The sequence below is a fragment of the Nematostella vectensis genome, chromosome 2 (assembly GCF_932526225.1).
Source record: "Nematostella vectensis chromosome 2, jaNemVect1.1, whole genome shotgun sequence".
In the NCBI taxonomy this organism is placed as follows: domain Eukaryota; kingdom Metazoa; phylum Cnidaria; class Anthozoa; order Actiniaria; family Edwardsiidae; genus Nematostella; species Nematostella vectensis.
Genome location: NC_064035.1, coordinates 16,082,367 through 16,102,018, shown reverse-complemented (window position 1 = coordinate 16,102,018; position 19,652 = coordinate 16,082,367). Strand labels below are relative to the sequence as shown.

The following is a 19,652-nucleotide window of genomic DNA, read 5'->3' as shown; positions in this document are numbered from 1 at the left end:
AGAGTTCATTTTCATAAATATTGTTCTGCACTGGGAAAAAAGACAGTATTTACAAGGTTGTTATCTAATAAGATCTTTCAATTAATCCCAGTAACAAGTGCAATAGCAGTTTTTGGTCACTTGGCCCCAAGCTATAACACAAGTTGAGAGTAGGTGCAAATTAAGCCATTTTGATATCTATGATTGAAAGTATCTAGACATACATAAATCCCTTAAGGTTATTAAAAAAAAAAAGAAATACTTTTAATACTTTGACAGCATTTTATTACATACAGTGAAATGATATTATGTCCTATAAAATAATAGTGTCCTAGTTAACTTATTGCAAGTAATCTAAGCTAACAAACTGTGCAACGCCCATTTTGCATTTACAAGGGAATTGCAATTGATGTATACCATCCCCCTCCCCCGGCCACACCTCTGCTGGCGCCAATACTAACTGTAGTTAATTTTGAAGATAAAGAATAGATTGGCGATGGAGCTTATTGTTTAACCTGGGCTTCTTTCCACCTATCCCATTAACTATACCCTATTGAATCATTTTTTGTCTGATTTCTCTGTCACTAATCTGTTACCCACACATAGTCAAGAAGCTTCATAACATTCTCATACAAAGTGAACACGAAAGCTACATCAAAGCAAACCCGGCCAAGTCTTGGAACTGTGCCTTTGTAGAATCTGAAAAAAATAGACACACACATGTTCCAAATCTAAATTAAATTTGGATTTATGCAGGGCCGTGACTGGGGGGTGGCAGTGGGGGTAAATGTCCCCAATATTTAAACAATATATAATATATTATTAGGAAATGACCAGTAGGGTCATGGCTGGGCCCCCAATATTTTCTTTATGTTTCTGTTTTGTGCCCTCCTAATATTTTAAAGCCTGCTACAGCTCTGTGATGTACTATCTTATAAAGACAGGGAAATCAATACAAAATGATCAGGAGCATTTTTAATGTCATGCAATAGATTTAACCTTTCAGATAACTGACAAATTTGGTCAATCCTTTTTATTTTCTTCTATCAAATGATATTCGGCTCGGAGATGTGGACGAATAAAGAAGTGAAAAAAAAAACTGTAATATTTTGGTATTTTGATTGAACTTCGGAAAAAGAAGCTGTGAAATGAAAGGCCAAGGGGGAACATAACCACAAAGTAGACTTACTTTTGAAACCTACAGATATGATGATATAAGATGATATTTTTTTGCATAAAATTAACTGCTTTACATGGTTTTCATTTCATTGTGCATACCTGTAAACTCTCCCGCATTAGGCGGGAGTCTCAAGATTTTGGGCCTCTTCTCCCGCTCTCCGAAGTGGAGCACTAAATCTCCCGCTTTATAGCGATTTTTATTGCCTAAGAAAAATCCTTCTATAGAAAATCGACATTTGTCTATTTTTTTTGTAGCGCCACTTATCGCACATGCATGTGAGATCTGCAGGATAGCTTTTTGAACAGCAAATGTCTGCTGATTGGCTCAAAAAGCCAATTAGATTCAATTCCCTATAGGAAGCCAAGAAAGTGAGCACTAATATTCAGTTAAAGATATAAATGCCTATAGCAAATTCAAATTTCAATCAAATACAATTCCCTATTTAGAATTTGAAAGCATTATTGGCTAGATTATTATAAGGGAAAGGTTATAAGGACTTTGAGTACTTTACTTACGCTTTGAAGCCTTCATGCTTTGCTATCCTAATTGTGCAGTCAAGTGTGTTTTTGTACTTGTGAGCCTCTAACCCCTAGAAATTGGACAGAACACTTAGTACACCAATACAGTTTGTTTCTCAAAATAATATGAATATACAGTAGTGGCAGTAGAAAATAGTTTATTTCATCTCTGATAACATAAGTTATTTGTTAACTCTTGGATTTTATCATAACCTTCAGTCATTTTTAACCTATAGCCCAAAGCCAGAGCTTCTCACTACCACCCTTACTCTCCGGCCCTAAAACTCTAACGTTTTTTCTTGTTAGTCCACAAAAATAGCAATCTGTGATTTGTGAGAATGTGAATACCATTAACTGATCAAAGAACATATAAAAATATAAATATATATAAAAAATATAAATATATCCATACAGCACTTTGTGTTTATGTTCTATGTCAAACTATGAAAAGCTAAATAAAATAACTTTTCAAATTTTACCATTAACTAGAATTCCTTATGACTGATTTTTGTCTCCCTTCAGTGAAAGATTACATGGTACTACACTTTGCATAAGATACCATATACATTCAGTGCAAATTATAGCACCTGCATTCTTGTTTTGACCACGTCAACTGGAGTGTTGCCAAAAACACTTGCAGCTCCTGCCACTCCACCAATGAGGAAAGTTTTAACGGCACCAATATCCTTGGAGGAATCTCCACCTTGTAACCAGGACTTCAGATTGGAATAGACAAAGAATCTGATCATTTGGTTGGAGCCCTGCTTGATTACAGTGGCTGTTAAGCCTTTGTAGACACCAAAGAAACCTAAAATAATTGACTCATCATTATAATCACTATTATACCATGAACATCATTAACCACAGCAATACTATAATTACTATAATTATTTTTGGTATAAATTAAATTATTAAAATTGTTTTAATTTTTTAATTTTTTTTTAGCAATATTGAAATCCAATATATATTGCTAGCTCTTACACAGATTTTCAGGCTATATACATCTTATCAACAAACATCTTTATCATGTCACTACATTTGATGAAAAATGGATTTACCTTCTGTTTTAAGAATTGTTCTAACTCCACTAAAAAAACCCTTGTATTTAGGGTTTGGCTGGGTCTGGTCGTGAATGAACTTGACCTTGATGGTTTCCATTGGACAAACTACAACAACAGCCTCGGACACTCCAGCGCCTAGGCCTGATGCAAGTGTCTGGAATTGTGTTAGCTTTCCATTCTCGTCAGCCATCTTATTTTTTAAATATTCAAACACAGCAAACCTATCAACAAAAGAATAGGAAAAATCTTGAGTTTTCTGGCATTGACTGAAACATTGTAAAGCTTTTTAAAATTTGTGAAGTGCAAAACAAGGATTTGGTGTTTGTATTAAGAATAAAAGGTTTTTGGGAGCCAAGAAGGGGAAGGGTTGTGCCCTGATAAAATGGTGAAAATTTTGATCGAAATTTTCAAGATGTTCCCCCACGAGAACTCTTGAGAACTTTCGAAATTACTTGTGTTGCAATTACTTTTGGGTAAAACACTATATTGACTGGACTAATGGTTCGATGTCTAGGACATCAATTTCAACTACTTTTTGAGAGGCCAGCATTTAAATTCCATCGTATCCTGACCACAGAGTGCCTTAAAATTCTCTCTGATGAGAAGTTTGTAGCAGGCATGATTTACAACGCCAACTTAAAAACTCGCGCAAAAACGGCTCCAAGTAGAGCCAAATTCTCAACAATTCGCGCGAAAATGGTCAAACTTGATTGGTCCATATCTGCAAGCATTTCAGTATTGCGGGAGTAGTCCTGTGGTCTACGAAAAACCCATGGAAAAAGGCTCATTCTCGAAAAACCTGAAAACGTCATAACTTAAATACAAACTATAAGAATTGCCTAACTTTGTGGCTAAAATCCAACTTTTACTTCAAAAACATCTCGGCTAATTAAAATTTGGTCATAAACCGGGAGATTTAAGGTAAAACCGGGAGACCGGGAGATTTGATAAAAAAAAACAGAAGTCTCCTGGCAAAACCGGGAGAGTTGGCAGGTATGGTAATATAGCCCTGAATCCCACGTCTACAGTACAAGTGCTTACCTAACTGATGCCTTTGGAACTGAACCATACAGCAGGGAGCTCAGTCCTCTATACAATCCTAGAACACCATGGCCTTTAACTGTCTTCTTCACACAGTCAATAGGCCCACGGTAAATAGGTTTTGCTGCCTTTTCATCAAGCTGAAGCTGTGTCTTAACATACTCAGTTGGAAATGTACAACAGATCTCCAGGCCACCAGCAATGCCACCTATAAGTAACAGAATTATGTGAGCCATAGAATCTCTATGAAAATATGCCTGAATTGGTCAAACTGTGCAACGCTCATTTTGCATTTACAAGGGAATTGCAATTGATGTATACTATCCCCCTCCCCCGGCCACACCTCTGCTGGCGCCAATACTAACTGTAGTTAATTTTGAAGATAAAGAATAGATTAGCGATGGAGCTTATTGTTTAACCTGGGCTTCTTTCCACCTATCCCATTAACTATACCCTATTGAATCATTTTTTGTCTGATTTCTCTGTCACTAATCTGTTGGAAACGCACAACAAATCTCCAGGCCACCAGCAATGCCACCTATAAGTAACAGAATTATGTGAGCCATAGAATCTACAAAAAATGTGAAATCTCCCCAGAAGCTCATAAGTATTTTAGAGTCAGCATTTGACAAGTGGTACTTTTGTATTCACTGTTCAAAGTGCAACAATGTTATGGCTAAGGGACTTTTTAGGTTTTTTTAAATCCCGGGGGAAGAATCCCCATAAAAGTAGACAGGAGTGATCATCCTATTTTTAGGGTAAAAAATTTAAGTGCTATTCCTTAGGGGGTTGTTCAATGATTCTTCTGATTCTGCTATTTTTAGGGGGTTTTACACTAATGGATCATCCTTTTAATAACAACTGGACCAAAAGTCGTCACAGGGGTTAGAAATTTTTCGACCACGCTCAATGTGCTATTTTATGGGGTAGGAATTTCTAATGACCACACCCAAAGTGTTATCCCTTAGGGTTAAAATTGATTTTGCTGTAATCACCCCTGCTTGTCTTTATGGGAGTCTCCCCCCATCCCCCTGAGGGGCTCTAAATGTTTTGCACTACATATTTCTATTTTAATACTGTAAATAAAACTATTTTGGCTTTTTACAAGCCAGAAAACACAGATTGTAACAAAACAGATCAATAGACAGAGAATAAGTAGACCCTCCTAGTTCTAGTAAGCTTGGGTAAAATAACCAGAAGTTCTTAAAGGGTATCAAATAAATAAGCATGTAATAAAATGTACACAAGTCTGGAAAGCTTTAACAAATTTGTTTATGGTGCCTATGAACATTTCTAGAACAGGATTCAACCATTTTTATGTTACCCATGTATCACCATTAGTTGGCTGAACCAATTATTTTGATGAACAAATCAAAATATCCAGATAGTGGATGTTTTTTAAAGCAGCATTGATACCAGTTTACTGGTCGATTATGTAACGATATTTGATTATTTTTAACAGCAAATGCTAAAATTATGTCAAAATTGTAAAAGCAGTTTGTCTATTACAAGTTTCTTTGAGGATTGACTGACTGACAATTTAGAGCGGATGGCCTGTTAAGTACAGATTCTAATAGCTCCTGTTGTCAGTTGAGGTTTCTGTCAGCCCTCCAGAAGCAAACTGGTGACAATGCCGCCTTTACCAGAATTAAACAGTTTCTATTTTTGTGACCAATAAACAATAGCCTTAGCCAATCAGAGTATGCATATACTTAACAATTAGACTACAAGTTCGAGTTTTTTTCACTCTTGTTTTCTACGAGTCAAATAGTCAACTTGCAGCTATGCGCCTCGTTGGCTATCTATTGACTCAGAAAACGAGAGCAAGTAGTCTAATTGTTTAGTATAAATCCACTCGCATACCACCTTCGAATAACTGACGATCTTAATAAAAATTTATGTTGTTTTTGTGAAAAACCCTGTCTCTTTCGATACTCGCTATTTAATGCTCAATAGATAGTGAGTACGGGAGCCAATCAAATTACAGGATTTGACAGTATGTTTTTTGACAGTATAAGAGTAGATTTATACTAATATACCATAGAGTTTATATATAATTGCAATTGAACAAACTTGCATATTTCATTGAGATCAATGGTTACAGGGTTACAATAAAACAATAAATACATGTTTCTTTGGTAAATGTCTATGGCTGACGTACTTGAGGTCACACCCCCAGCACGCCTCCAAAAGCGTCACATGAGAAACAGAGAAAAAGAATAAAACAATCGTGTATATTCTTCTGAACAACAAACACGTAAGCCATCTCTGGGACAAAGGCTGTGCTCGATATATAATCTGGACGAGTGCAATGACTGCCGCTAAGTTGAATAAATCATGCTTGAGTGGCCAGGATGCCACGTAGAATGCGATTTTAAAATTCAATGATTGGTCCCTGAAGACGGAAAAATGAGACTTGCTTGATTCTTTTACACGTAAGAGAAATAGCTCACAAATTAATGAATTTCATCCTGAATGATCATGTATAAAGGAGCTAAAAACATATGAGTTATTCGGATTGTTTGGTTCAAATGTAGAGGACAATTTCCGACCTTTGTACTGATGAGTTGACGTACGAGTTTCGTACGACTACGTGATCTGCTACATGTTACTACACGGCAGTCAGAAGGCTGTATTGAATCTATACATATGCCGGAGAACATCACAGAAATATATAAGTTAGATGCATCATTGCTAGATGCTTTGCTGATTAGAACAACTGAATAAATTGTTATCTCAAATTTTTTAAGTTATCTTCTGTGAATGTGATCTGGATGTACTTTTTCTTAGCCTAGCCACAAACAAATGTAATCGCAGATAAATAGCATTGGTCGTAAACTAGCTACTAGGATATATGCGTCATGCTATTTTGTTTTCTTTGGCTCATCATGAGATATATACTTATTCCCGTTTATAGAAGGAAAACTACATCAAATGACCTTACCCGCTAAAATCGCCTTCAATGGATGTCTTTTCTTTCCGCCAGCTCCACCAACCGAAGCACAGATTCGTCTTCGATGGAAAGTAACAGGATCTGGTAAAGCTACAAGTGAGCCACGACTGGTGGATTCTATAGAAGACATCGTGTTAGCAGCATTGGGATTGAGAAGAACTCAATGTTTTCCTCCAAAGAAGACTAGTACGGCAAACCTTATTTACCTATTGTTTGACGTGCGAAATTCATTGGTCGAATGATATCACGTGAGGGGGCTTCGAGGGGGCGCTCTAAAGATTGAGGGGTGGTGACACGCAAGAAAAAAAAGAGGGGGTCGCCGGATTTCCAAGGTCTTAAGGGGGAGGGGGGTACCAAAAATAAAGAGAAAAAAAACAAACATAATAACAAATGTCAAATTTAGGCTTTTTGGCTACTTGCTACATTCTGCTAGCCAAAGTGATGTTGGTTTAGACCCTGTGGACCCATGTGTGGTCTTATTATTTTTAGGCCTTACAGTCCTACCCTCGAAATAATAAACTGATTTTCCCTATTTTAACAGTCACCTATGTAGCGTTTTTGAACACTTTTATTTTTGTGCACTTGCTTGATTTTTTGCAATTTGCTGTTTTTCATTTTGGCGAAGCTCGGGCCTTGGTGTGTAGTTCAGGGCTTCTGGAATTACGCGCTTGTGCGGAAGCGCGTAATTTGGCTTTTTCCGCGTAATCCACAAATTTCCGCGTAATCCCGCGTAAGGTGGCTAAATTTTGAAAGACAAAACATTTAATTGCACAGCTAATGTGTTCTTTTAGGGTTCTTACCTCTATTTCTCGTGCGTAAGAGTGCGATATTTCGCACTGAATTTCGAAAACAAATAAAATGACTAGGCGTTATTGCTAAACCACCTAGGCCTAGGACTAATAATAAAATACCTTTTTTAATTGGCTGGTGGCTAGGAGCCAATGAAAACTTGCCTAAGATATTTTCACGCAAAATAAACAACCTTTTCAAGTTGATATTCCATGTAATTTAGCGCGTAATTCAGTAAAGAATCCCGCAAAATTTTGATTTTTAAAGAAAAAGGTATTGCAAAATCCCGCGTAATTTTGAGTTTTTTCCCCGCGTATTTCCAGAAGCCCTGGTAGTTTGTGCATAAAAAATACTTATAAAAATAGTTCTTGGACATGTCAACAATGGTAGACAAAAAATATAACATGACAATAAATCTATTATTTTTTATCTTGGATATCATCAAATATTACAAAAACAAGTGTTTTACTGGTCACTATTTACTAGATTAAAGTCATCAACCAAGGCTGTAACCAGTATGGAATAAGCTGAGGAACTATTCTCCTGCTTGGCTTTCCATTTCCAACAATAACAGTAGTCAGGTCATGCCTTATACTTATAAACTTGGTCATAGCAGGGGGGGGACATGAACTTGTGCCCTTCTCCCCCCCCCCCCTCCTACCCATATTTTTGAAAATTATAAGGAAATGATCAGCATGGCAATACTTGAGAGAGAGAACACAGAGGTATAACATGGAGGTATAAAGGCAGCCAAGACAGAGCATTTACGGTACTATTAGTTGTCACTTGGGCCCCATATACTGTTCTTTCATCAAAAACAGCAATTTTCAACACCATAATAAATGTCAAAAGTAGGTTGTTATAATAGTGATCCTACAAAATCTAATGTACATATAAAGAAAGGACCACCAAATGATCCTTGATGAGCCCCTTGAGCTCAAGAGAGAAATTGTGGGAAAATCTAGATACTCAATAGTGAGCTATCTGTATGAGAATGTAAGCACTGCATCACATAAAGCACATACAAGCAAATTATTCAGAAATATTCAAGAGCTTTTCTAAAAGGTTTTGGTCTTATAGGGGGTGCTCAGTCATTCAGGGCTGCAACTTGCTTGTTAGTCCACCCCATCTACAGTAATTTTATCTGTAACTTGACAACCATCCTGCTACTAAACTTTGGAAACTTCAGATGATCCCTGCGGGGAAACAGGAAAGGGTAAGTTAGTTTAGATAAACACACATACATACAGATACACATACACAGATCATACAGTATTATTCAAGTGAATTTAGAAGAAAATCTGACACTAGTATAAAATACCTTTTGTGCTCCCCAGGTAATGTAATCTGCCTTTGATGCTGCTTGGTACTCATCAATCAACTGCTGCACTACCTCTCTACAAATATGAAAACAGTGGGAGTAAAAGTTTTGATTCACCCTACAGTATGCAATCATCAAAAAAAGGAAAGGTAAGTCATTTTTATAGACTATATTTGGGATAAAAGCTAACCTCATCAAAACGGGGCTAATCTTTAAATTCTATGACCACAGTGAAGGGGTTGTAATAAGGGTACCTTGAGTTGTCCAGCTCATCTAAGTTTTCCTTAAAAATATCCTCTTTCTTGTAGTTTTCCAAGAATGCTTCTCGTTTCCGCAGTTTGTCATAGAGCTTGCAGTTCTTTTCAAAGACCTAAACAGAAAAATTGTAATTCAGTTATGAAACATTTTTTCTATCTTTTCAAAGTCAAAACCTTAGATACTTACTGTCGAGATGCTGGTGTGATTGGCAAGCATAAGACCACTGACACGGTGTGCTGTCTGTACATATGGGGACTTTCGAGATAGAGCTACCTATAAAGAATGCATTGAATTTGAATACAATTTTTTTAACCTTTAGCAGAATAGAAGGTGTCAATGTCCTTGTTATTATCTGTCTGTCAATCCATCTATCCAGCTTGTCTAGTGATAGATACAAGTCTGTCTGTCTCAGTCAATCTGTCTCTATGTTTGTCTGTCTGTCCATCATACCTGAATACTTGCAGGCCCCCATGGAATGAACTCGGCAAGCTTTCTTTCTCTTATTCTTTGTAAACTTTTATGTACCTGTCATTAATAATAGTTAAATCAATACTTGGTAAAACAGTAGCTCAAAGCTCTTGCCATACAAGGAATTTAAAGCATACCTGTGTGGGGTCAACTTCACCCTGAATTATATTTAGAATGGAGATGTAGCAGTGATTACGCTTGCGGTCCCTCAGAGTTGAGACCATTACATTCTTGGGCTGTTAGAGAAAATATAAATTAAAGTAGCTATGCTACAGTATTTTAACTACATTCAAAGGTATTCCGTAATACAGTAGCTCTTGATAAAGATTATATTTTGTAAAGTAAACATGCATTAAAAGAATATGATACAAGATTAACTACCTGAAGTAATCTTCTCATAACATCCAGTACAGTAGTCTTACGGACACTAGCAACCTGAAATGGATCACAAGTATAAATTGTGGTGATAGTGATGACATCAAATATAGGCATATGGGAAGTCTGTTGGTAAATGTTACCTTTTGATCTGTAGTAAGGGGTGTATAGCCAGTCATGAGAAAGTGCAATCTTGGCGTAGGAATAAGAGACGCAATCAAGCCAATCAGGTCATTGTTCATATAGCCTAAAACACATTTAGTGTCAATGATAGCAGTACATAGCAAACTATGACCAAAGATTTAAAAAAAAGGTACAGTAAGAACAACATAACAGCCACATGTGGGGAGTGCACTTTATGGAAAATGTACAAAAGAATACCTGGATATCTTAGAGTTGTTGTACTGGTAGCCATAATAGTAGATACTAGCTGATTGACTTGGGAAAATGTTGGGTTGGGAATGCGCAGACGATCTGCTGCTATCCTATTAAGTGCAGTGTTGTCTAGGACTACCTACAAAACCATGAACTGATCAATTGATATACAATTCAAATGAAAATAGAAACGAAATGAAGAGTTAGGTACATACCACACAGTCAGCATTCTGAGTGAGTCTCTTTAATGTGAGAATTGAGTTGTAGGGTTGGACAACTACATCACTGATATCTTCCTATAAAGCAACAGAAGAGAAGAATTTATAAGGAGAACTCCACCTCGTTGCAATAAGTACCGATCAAACAAGGAGCAAAAGATTATCAGAGGGTACAAGAATTTGCCATTGACAAGGTTAATGAAGCAATGGAAAAGTTTTGGCAACAGCATATTGCAGAAATAAATTTAGAATTTATTTTAAAATTAATTTTGGATTTGCTTACTTGCAGGTGGTATTCTGTGTTTTTATCGCGAAAAATATACATTTACTGCTCAGATGCCATCATTTTTCTCCACACCAACATCCGCCTGATGACCCAAAACACTGAATACTGCATGCAAGCAAAATTCCCGCAGTATAAAGCATGCATTTATATCAAAGCATTAGTTTAGTAATGCTTTATACTATCTGTATTTGAACTTACTTGTTGTGGAAACACTGAGTAGGTTTGGATAAGCTTTTTGGGATATCTGAGAAATTAATGATCATCCAAATTCAGCAAAGGCTGGATGCATAACACAGTATATGGTGCATGTTACGTAAATTCAGGATATATAACCTTATATATAATGCATGTAAAAGTACTGTAGACTGTCTATGCACCTGTCATTGAGTTTCTCCAGAAGATAGGACCCCATGCCTGATCCAGTTCCTCCAGCAATAGAATGACACATAACAAAACCCTAAAAAATCAACCCAAAGAATACTTTCAAAATGACAAAAGAGAATAAAAAAACACCAAATCTTTGGGTATTCTTATAAGCAGGCTACTTCTCCCTTGTTCAAAACAGAACTTTTGAAAAGCAAACAGTTCCTAACCACAGATACCTATTTTTTTTACAAGAATGCATGTCTGCATTATTCATTTCGTAAACACTTTAATGATGGTATAGCCAAGGGTGGGGAAAGGGATATGTGCCCCTTTTTTTAAGAGAGAAAGACATGGAAAACATTTAAGGTCAGCAAGGTGTCATCAAGTGGCATACACCATACATTCATAATAAAACAGAAATACACAAACCTCCAAACTATCACTTCCGTCTGCCTCCCTGTCAATAATGTCAAAGACCTCCTCATGAAGTCGTTCAGCCTGTTAGAAATAGTAAAAAAAAAAATACAATAAAGAAGTATAATAAGCTAATCCAATAAATGTGATTTGATGTAATTTATAAGTATACCTTATGATGCAGAGTGATGATATTTATGAAAAATAAACACACAGCATTTCACAAAAATGTTGTATTAAAACACCTCCATTGAGCAATTTTACTGATACATAGTTTGTGGTATCACTGTAAAACTGTATCACTGCAATCAACTCCATACCTGAGAAAAGCCACTGGCCCAATTGTTGCCTGCCCCACCCCCGTGCTTGGAAGTGAAGATGTTCTCAGGGTTATACAAGTTAGCAAATGGAGATGACATGATAGTATCAATGACCTGAGAATAGAATAACATGCTTTAGCAACAACTAAATCTTTACCTCTTACACTTCATCTTACAATGATAATACACAATATTTCACCTCTCTAGTTTTATCTATCAATTGGATTTTTAATTCAAACTAATTTTTTTTAATAAAAGTAAGTGTCACCCTTGGCTCTAGGTCAAGTAAGACAGCTCTGGGGATATAGTGTTCGTCATCAGCCTAAAAGGACCAAACAAAATGATTAATTAAATGAGTTATGTATAGGAAGATATCATGATGAGAATAGAAAAAGACTTGATGAAGTTCAACTCACCTGGTAGAAGAACACATCTTTTCTGTCCGTACCATCAGTAGCAAAGTCTTCAAGGATTCCATCTTCAAAAAAAAAAATCCAAGAAATGTTTTACATAAGCAATTTATAAAGCTGCGTTATAAGTGAGGCCTGATTCATCCGTCATTCCCCTGGCATGTGAAATCTTATTGTTTGGATTGGGTACATGAACATCTGAATCAAGTTTGGCACAAAATATTTAATTTTGTGAAGGCGCTGAGTGGGCATGCACAAGTTGATGCTTATTTAAATGTTTTATGAGCTTTTGACTTGCCGAATGAAATCCCATAACTATTTTGATTTTGTGCAACAGGTACTCCACATTAAGTCAACTTGAACTACTTGCAACCTATTGAGCGTGACTCATTTAATGCAACATCTGAATCAATGTCGACCTAAATTTATTGTGTGAATACAAATATAATTACAATTAGATTTGACATTGGCAGTAGTGTGATGTATGAATCAGCCTACATTACACTTAGTTTCAGGGTCATAGCAGGGTGAGTGAGGCCCAATTGGGTAATTCCAAAAAATTTACGGACCCCATAACGGGGGGCTTTCTGTACACCCATAACAGGGGGCTTTCTGTACACCCATAACAGGGGGCTTCGTTTCCCCCCCCCCCCCCCCCCATGCTTCTGAAAATTCTGAAATGCTCAGCCCCCCCCCCCCCTGTGCTTTATGATTTCCGAACCACCTTACTCCCCTATGCTTCCAGAATTCCAATTTCTTGGCAAGACCCCCCCTGCCCTCCGGAAATCTTTTTTTTTTAATTTTAAGAAAATACAATAACGATTAAGTTATTTAAAGTTATTTAAGTTATTTAATTAATAAGTTATTTAAAGTGCAAATTAAATGGGGAGTCACTATTTACATGCAAAATGCTATTTATTTGTACTCAAAAGTAAAAAAATAATAATTCAACATACAATACGCTGTCACTATCATCACCTTTTGGAGCGCTCACAAAGTACGCTGGCTCCTCGAGCATGTCGTAAGTGATCCTCGAGCATGTCGTAAGTGATCCTCAAGATTTTGTTTCCATCGAAAAAGCTACAAACTAAAACTTATAGACTGTTTTGTTTTAATGATGCAAACGCGCTCGAAAGCGAGATGGCCGAGTGAGTTTTTAATTGATTGTACAAACAGAGCCGAACCAATCAGTATCTTTTATTTTTTAGTTTGCCAGCAAATGAATTTCGCTTGGGCTTGGTTGATCTCTAGACCCCATAAACAAATCAGAGATAAAAACTGTAGCGACACTCTAGATAGGAACAAGAGAGATTCCACACCACTTTATCATCTTGGATGCTTATTAGTTTCTTTGTGCGACTTCGGAAAGATGCAAATTCCGTTCCGATTCCCTTCTCAACCTCCCACACCCCAGGAATTCTATACTTTGTAACCTCCCCATGCTTTTGGAATTCCAAAATCGCCAACCCCCGGGCTTTTGGAATTCCGAACTTGGCAACCCCTGTGCTTTCAGAATTCCAAAATGCCACTCGTCATTGGGGTACAGACATTTTCTGGAATTACCCATTAAGGCCTGGCTTTGCACTCAAATATATTCACAACGTTTCTGGATTGTACCCCCTCCCCTTAAAACAATATTTCAAGGTCAGATATAGCCCCAATCGTACTTTAAAATACAAATAAACTTGCTTTCCTTATTTATTTATTTTCTCCTTTGTTTAAGCTTATTTGCATAATGTCGAAAGATGCTGCAAATTTAATATGTAGATGTAGACAGCATCACTTTTTTTGCATCCGTTTCATCATGTCTATATTACGATTAATGAGTCGATTAATAATAATAAATACTAACCCGACCGTATTCCGTGTTCGGCACATAGCTGCTTCCAAAACTCCATTCCAACTGTAGCAAGAATGACAAACAACAAATTCAGAATTATAGTTGACAGCCAAATAAGACAAAAATAATAGAGGTTGTGACCCACAACAACGTCTTACTTTGATTGCCACATTGGCCAATCTGTAGGGTAATGATTTCCCGCGGCATCTTGTCAGAACTTTCTAAATAAATTCAGTTTTCCTTGTTTTTATACATCGCTGTCGAAAATGGCGGCAAAAACACAAACCAATTTGGGAAACCGCTGACCTGTAAGATATGTATGGTTTCCCTGTGTTTTATTGGCCGAGAGTGCCTGAGCTCTCACGTGGAGAGAAATCTAACATGGCTCCCGAGCGTGGAGATACAGGTCAAGCTTTGCCATCTCTGAAGAATTTAACCTTAAAGAACTATGGCAGACTGTCAGACACCCAGAAACAGGTAGACAGCATGTTGAATTCCCTTTGTATTTCATGTATTTGTTAATGTTGTATCCGAAAGTTGAGTCTTTCCGTGAATGTATCCATCAAATGTTGTGATGTTTATTTTCCAGTCGATCCAAGACCTTGTCCGTCCTCACATTGAGTCGTTTAACTTTATGTTGGAAGAAGGTTTACCCTTAGCAGCTCAGGTAAAGAAATTTTGTTTGTGTTTCCAGAAAAGGTTTAACTTTATGTTGGAAGAAGGTTTACCCTAAGCAGTTCAGGTAAAGAAATTTTGTTTGTGTTTCCTGAAAAGGCTTATAAAGGGTAGCAACCGCAGAATACCCACAAAGAGTTAACAATGAGACTCCACACCTCGATTTCTATAGAACGAGGCAGTGAACACAAGGAAAATGCAAATAAGTGGACAGGTATTCTGCAGTTTTGACCTCCTGGAGCCCTTGTGGGTAGAAACTATAGAATGCTGTCATAACTCCAATTTGCTAAAATATCCTCTCCCCTCTCCACTTCGCACCACTTTCAAAGTTTTGCGAAAAAAGAAACCGGCTTTCTGCAACCTTGGTTTATCCAAATGTTCACTCGAACTGGATCTTAATTTTGCTCTTGTAATCTTGCCGCACCCAAACTTGCATAATCGAAACGCAGCATTGCCAGTACCAATTTTATGTTTTTACTGATAGCAAAACTCTTTACATAATGCAGCTTACATAGAAAAGCTGTTCCAAGACTCGAACACATCATATAACGTAATATATTTTATTCGCATTCCCATATAACATTAATGGTATTGCATATAGGTACTGTATTAGGACAACTATGATATAATAATAACAGGTTTATACGGATTAACAAATGATCATGCTTCAAAGACATCTCCAGCCTAGCAATGTTTTGTTGACATATCAAGCCACCCTAAGCCCTATTATCAAGGGTTAATCAATAACAATCGATCATCAATAGATGAAAATCGATCATCAATCAATATCAATGGATAAAAGGTCACAAATACCTTGGTTATCGATCGGCCATCAATTTCCAATATCAATCAATCGATTGTTATAGATTACTAATGATTGGTATCGATTGCGATTGATGATTAAGTATGTCAGGAACTGTAAACCAGAAAATGCCCCAAAATCGTGAAACCCTTTGGTATTTTTAGAACATCATAGGTATAAACTGGAACCAGTAACATTTATCAAGACATAGAGATGGGGAAAATGATACCCATGGGAATCATATGATTATTTCGATCTTAAAATTATTAAATTGTAATTTGTTTGAACTTCTTTCATCTAACCCTTCTTTCTATGATGCCTTTAGAGCATACCCCCCAGTGAATTTATGACCGCAAATGGCCAGAAAGTGTCCCTTTATTTAACTGTAAGTATTAGCATCACATCACTTATAGAGTTCAGTAGGATCTAAGGATAGGTTGTAGTATACCAAAAACGGGTCATTCATATCCAGGATTTCCCAAGAAGGTTGCGCATGAATAGGTAATGTAAAAACAATGTTAGCATTTGTAATTCTTCAATTCTAAAAGTTTTTTTTGTTAGCAAGGAAGAGGAAGCACATTTCATAGGTCCATTTCCCTATCCCTAGCTAGGAGGGGAGCACGTCTTTTATGCCCACACTTAGCTAAGAGGGGAGGGTGTCCCCTATGTCCACCCCTAGCTAAGAGGGGAGGATGTCCCTTATGTCCACCCCTAGCTAAGAGGGGAGGATGTCCCCTATGTCCACCCCTAGCTAAGAGGGGAGGATGTCCCCTATGTCCACCCCTAGCTAAGAGGGAAGCACGTCCCCTATGTCCACCCCTAGCTAAGAGGGGAGGATGTCCCCTATGTCCACCCCTAGCTAAGAGGGGAGCACGTCCCCTATGTCCACCCCTAGCTAAGAGGGGAGGATGTCCCCTATGTCCACCCCTAGCTAAGAGGGGAGGGTGTCCCCTATGTCCACCCCTAGCTAAGAGGGGAGGGCGTCCCCTATGTCCACCCCTAGCTAAGAGGGGAGCATGTCCCCTATGTCCACCCCTAGCTAAGAGGGAAGGATGTCCCCTATGTCCACCCCTAGCTAAGAGGGGAGGATGTCCCCTATGTCCACCCCTAGCTAAGAGGGGAGGATGTCCCCTATGTCCACCCCTAGCTAAGATGGGTGGATGTCCCCTATGTCCACCCTAGCTAAGAGGGGAGCATGTCCCCTATGTCCACCCCTAGCTAAGAGGGGAGGGTGTCCCCTATGTCCACCCCTAGCTAAGAGGGGAGCATGTCCCCTATGTCTACCCCTAGCTAAGAGGGGAGCATGTCCCCTATGTCCACCCCTAGCTAAGAGGGGAGCATGTCTCCTATGTCCACCCCTAGCTAAGAGGGGAGCATGTCCCCTATGTCCACCCCTAGCTAAGAGGGGAGGGCGTCCCCTATGTCCACCCCTAGCTAAGAGGGGAGGATGTTCCCTATGTCCACCCCTAGCTAAGAGGGGAAGGCGTCCCCTATGTCCACCCCTAGCTAAGAGGGAAGAATGTCCCCTATGTCCACCCCTAGCTAAGAGGGGAGCACGTCCCCTATGTCCACCCCTAGCTAAGAGGGGAGGGCGTCCCCTATGTCCACCCCTAGCTAAGAGGGGAGGATGTCCCCTATGTCCACCCCTAGCTAAGAGGGGAGGATGTCCCCTATGTCCACCCCTAGCTAAGAGGGGAGGGTGTCCCCTATGTCCACCCCTAGCTAAGAGGGGAGGGTGTCCCCTATGTCCACCCCTAGCTAAGAGGGGAGGATGTCCCCTATGTCCACCCCTAGCTAAGAGGGGAGGACGTCCCCTATGTCCACCCCTAGCTAAGAGGGGAGGGAGTCCCCTATGTCCACCCCTAGCTAAGAGGGAAGGATGTCCCCTATGTCCACCCCTAGCTAAGAGGGGAGCACGTCCCCTATGTCCACCCCTAGCTAAGAGGGGAAGGCGTCCCCTATGTCCACCCCTAGCTAAGAGGGAAGAATGTCCCCTATGTCCACCCCTAGCTAAGAGGGGAGCACGTCCCCTATGTCCACCCCTAGCTAAGAGGGGAGGGCGTCCCCTATGTCCACCCCTAGCTAAGAGGGGAGGATGTCCCCTATGTCCACCCCTAGCTAAGAGGGGAGGATGTCCCCTATGTCCACCCCTAGCTAAGAGGGGAGGGTGTCCCCTATGTCCACCCCTAGCTAAGAGGGGAGGGTGTCCCCTATGTCCACCCCTAGCTAAGAGGGGAGGATGTCCCCTATGTCCACCCCTAGCTAAGAGGGGAGGACGTCCCCTATGTCCACCCCTAGCTAAGAGGGGAGGGAGTCCCCTATGTCCACCCCTAGCTAAGAGGGAAGGATGTCCCCTATGTCCACCCCTAGCTAAGAGGGGAGCACGTCCCCTATGTCCACCCCTAGCTAAGAGGGGAGGGCGTCCCCTATGTCCACCCCTGGCTAAGAGGGGAGGATGTCCCCTATGTCCACCCCTAGCTAAGAGGGAAGGATGTCCCCTATGTCCACCACTAGCTAAGAGGGGAGCATGTCCCCTATGTCCACCCCTAGCTAAGAGGGGAGGGTGTCCCCTATGTCCGTCCACCCCTAGCTAAGAGGGGAGCATGTCCCCTATGTCCACCCCTAGCTAAGAGGGGAGGACGTCCCCTATGTCCACCCCTAGCTAAGAGGGGAGGGTGTCCCCTATGTCCACCCCTAGCTAAGAGGGGAGCATGTCCCCTATGTCCACCCCTGGCTAAGAGGGGTGGATGTCCCCTATGTCCACCCCTAGCTAAGAGGGGTGGATGTCCCCTATGTCCACCCCTAGCTAAGAGGGGAGGATGTCCCCTATGTCCACCCTAGCTAAGAGGGGACCATGTCCCCTATGTCCACCCTAGCTAAGAGGGGAGGGTGTCCCCTATGTCTACCCCTAGCTAAGAGGGGAGGATGTCCTCTATGTCCACCCCTAGCTAAGAGGGGAGCATGTCCCCTATGTCCACCCTAGCTAAGAGGGGAGGGTGTCCCCTATGTCCACCCCTAGCTAAGAGGGGAGGATGTCCCCTATGTCCACCCTAGCTAAGAGGGGAGCATGTCCCCTATGTCCACCCCTAGCTAAGAGGGGAGGGTGCCCCCTATGTCCACCCCTAGCTAAGAGGGGAGGATGTCCCCTATGCCCACCCCTAGCTAAGAGGGGAAGGCGTCCCCTATGTCCACCCCTAGCTAAGAGGGGAGCATGTCCCCTATGTCCACCCCTAGCTAAGATGGGAGGGCGTCCCCTATGTCCACCCTAGCTAAGAGGGGAGGATGTCCCCTATGTCCACCCCTAGCTAAGAGGGGAGGATGTCCCCTATGTCCACCCCTAGCTAAGAGGGGAGCATGTCCCCTATGTCCACCCTAAGAGGGGCGCATGTCCCCTATGTCCACCCCTAGCTAAGAGGGGAGGATGTCCCCTATGTCCACCCCTAGCTAAGAGGGGAGCACGTCCCCTATGTCCACCCCTAGCTAAGAGGGAAGGGTGTCCCATATGTCCACCCCTAGCTAAGAGGGGAGGATGTCCCCTATGTCCACCCCTAGCTAAGAGGGGAGCACGTCCCCTATGTCCACCCCTGGCTAAGAGGGGAGCACGTCCCCTATGTCCACCCCTAGCTAAGAGGGGAGGATGTCCCCTATGTCCACCCCTAGCTAAGAGGGGAGCACGTCCCCTATGTCACCCCTAGCTAAGAGGGAAGGGTGTCCCATATGTCCACCCCTAGCTAAGAGTGGAGCATGTCCCCTATGTCCACCCCTAGCTAAGAGGGTAGCATGTCCCCTATGTCCACCCTAAGAGGGGAGGATGTCCCCTATGTCCACCCCTAGCTAAGAGGGGAGCACGTCCCCTATGTCCACCCCTAGCTAAGAGGGAAGGGTGTCCCATATGTCCACCCCTAGCTAAGAGTGGAGCATGTCCCCTATGTCCACCCCTAGCTAAGAGGGGAGGGTGTCCAAGATACCCAATCCTAGCTAATGTTAGTCTAACGTTAATTAG

General features: G+C 40.6%; 3 protein-coding genes across 3 annotated transcripts in view; 1 reads left to right on the top strand and 2 right to left on the bottom strand.

Annotated features, from left to right (window-relative positions):
- Nucleotides 1-247: 247 nt before the first annotated feature.
- Nucleotides 248-6,943, bottom strand: LOC5504555 (tricarboxylate transport protein B, mitochondrial). The gene is made up of 6 exons (XM_001625403.3): nt 6,724-6,943; nt 3,780-3,987; nt 2,736-2,959; nt 2,265-2,485; nt 1,675-1,748; nt 248-678 (listed from the first exon to the last, which is right to left on the bottom strand). The coding sequence occupies exons 1-6, from the start codon at nt 6,860-6,862 to the stop codon at nt 564-566; spliced, it is 981 nt and encodes a 326-aa protein (XP_001625453.1). The 5' UTR covers nt 6,863-6,943; the 3' UTR covers nt 248-563.
- A 989-nt stretch (nt 6,944-7,932) lies between these two features.
- LOC5504554 (tubulin gamma-1 chain) lies at nt 7,933-14,486 on the bottom strand. The gene is made up of 18 exons (XM_001625402.3): nt 14,331-14,486; nt 14,185-14,235; nt 12,339-12,400; nt 12,191-12,244; nt 11,923-12,036; nt 11,618-11,686; nt 11,200-11,279; nt 11,021-11,066; nt 10,534-10,614; nt 10,325-10,457; nt 10,087-10,190; nt 9,950-10,003; nt 9,706-9,804; nt 9,551-9,625; nt 9,287-9,373; nt 9,097-9,212; nt 8,843-8,918; nt 7,933-8,717 (listed from the first exon to the last, which is right to left on the bottom strand). The coding sequence occupies exons 1-18, from the start codon at nt 14,377-14,379 to the stop codon at nt 8,691-8,693; spliced, it is 1,377 nt and encodes a 458-aa protein (XP_001625452.2). The 5' UTR covers nt 14,380-14,486; the 3' UTR covers nt 7,933-8,690.
- An 11-nt stretch (nt 14,487-14,497) lies between these two features.
- The window catches only part of LOC5504564 (DNA-directed RNA polymerase I subunit RPA2), a 28,500-nt gene continuing 23,345 nt past the window's right edge, over nt 14,498-19,652 (top strand). Inside the window, exons 1-3 of the mRNA XM_048723707.1 lie at nt 14,498-14,649; nt 14,762-14,839; nt 15,975-16,034. Coding sequence (XP_048579664.1) covers nt 14,554-14,649; nt 14,762-14,839; nt 15,975-16,034 — 234 coding nt within the window. The 5' untranslated portion in view covers nt 14,498-14,553. The remainder of the gene's footprint in view (nt 14,650-14,761; nt 14,840-15,974; nt 16,035-19,652) is intronic.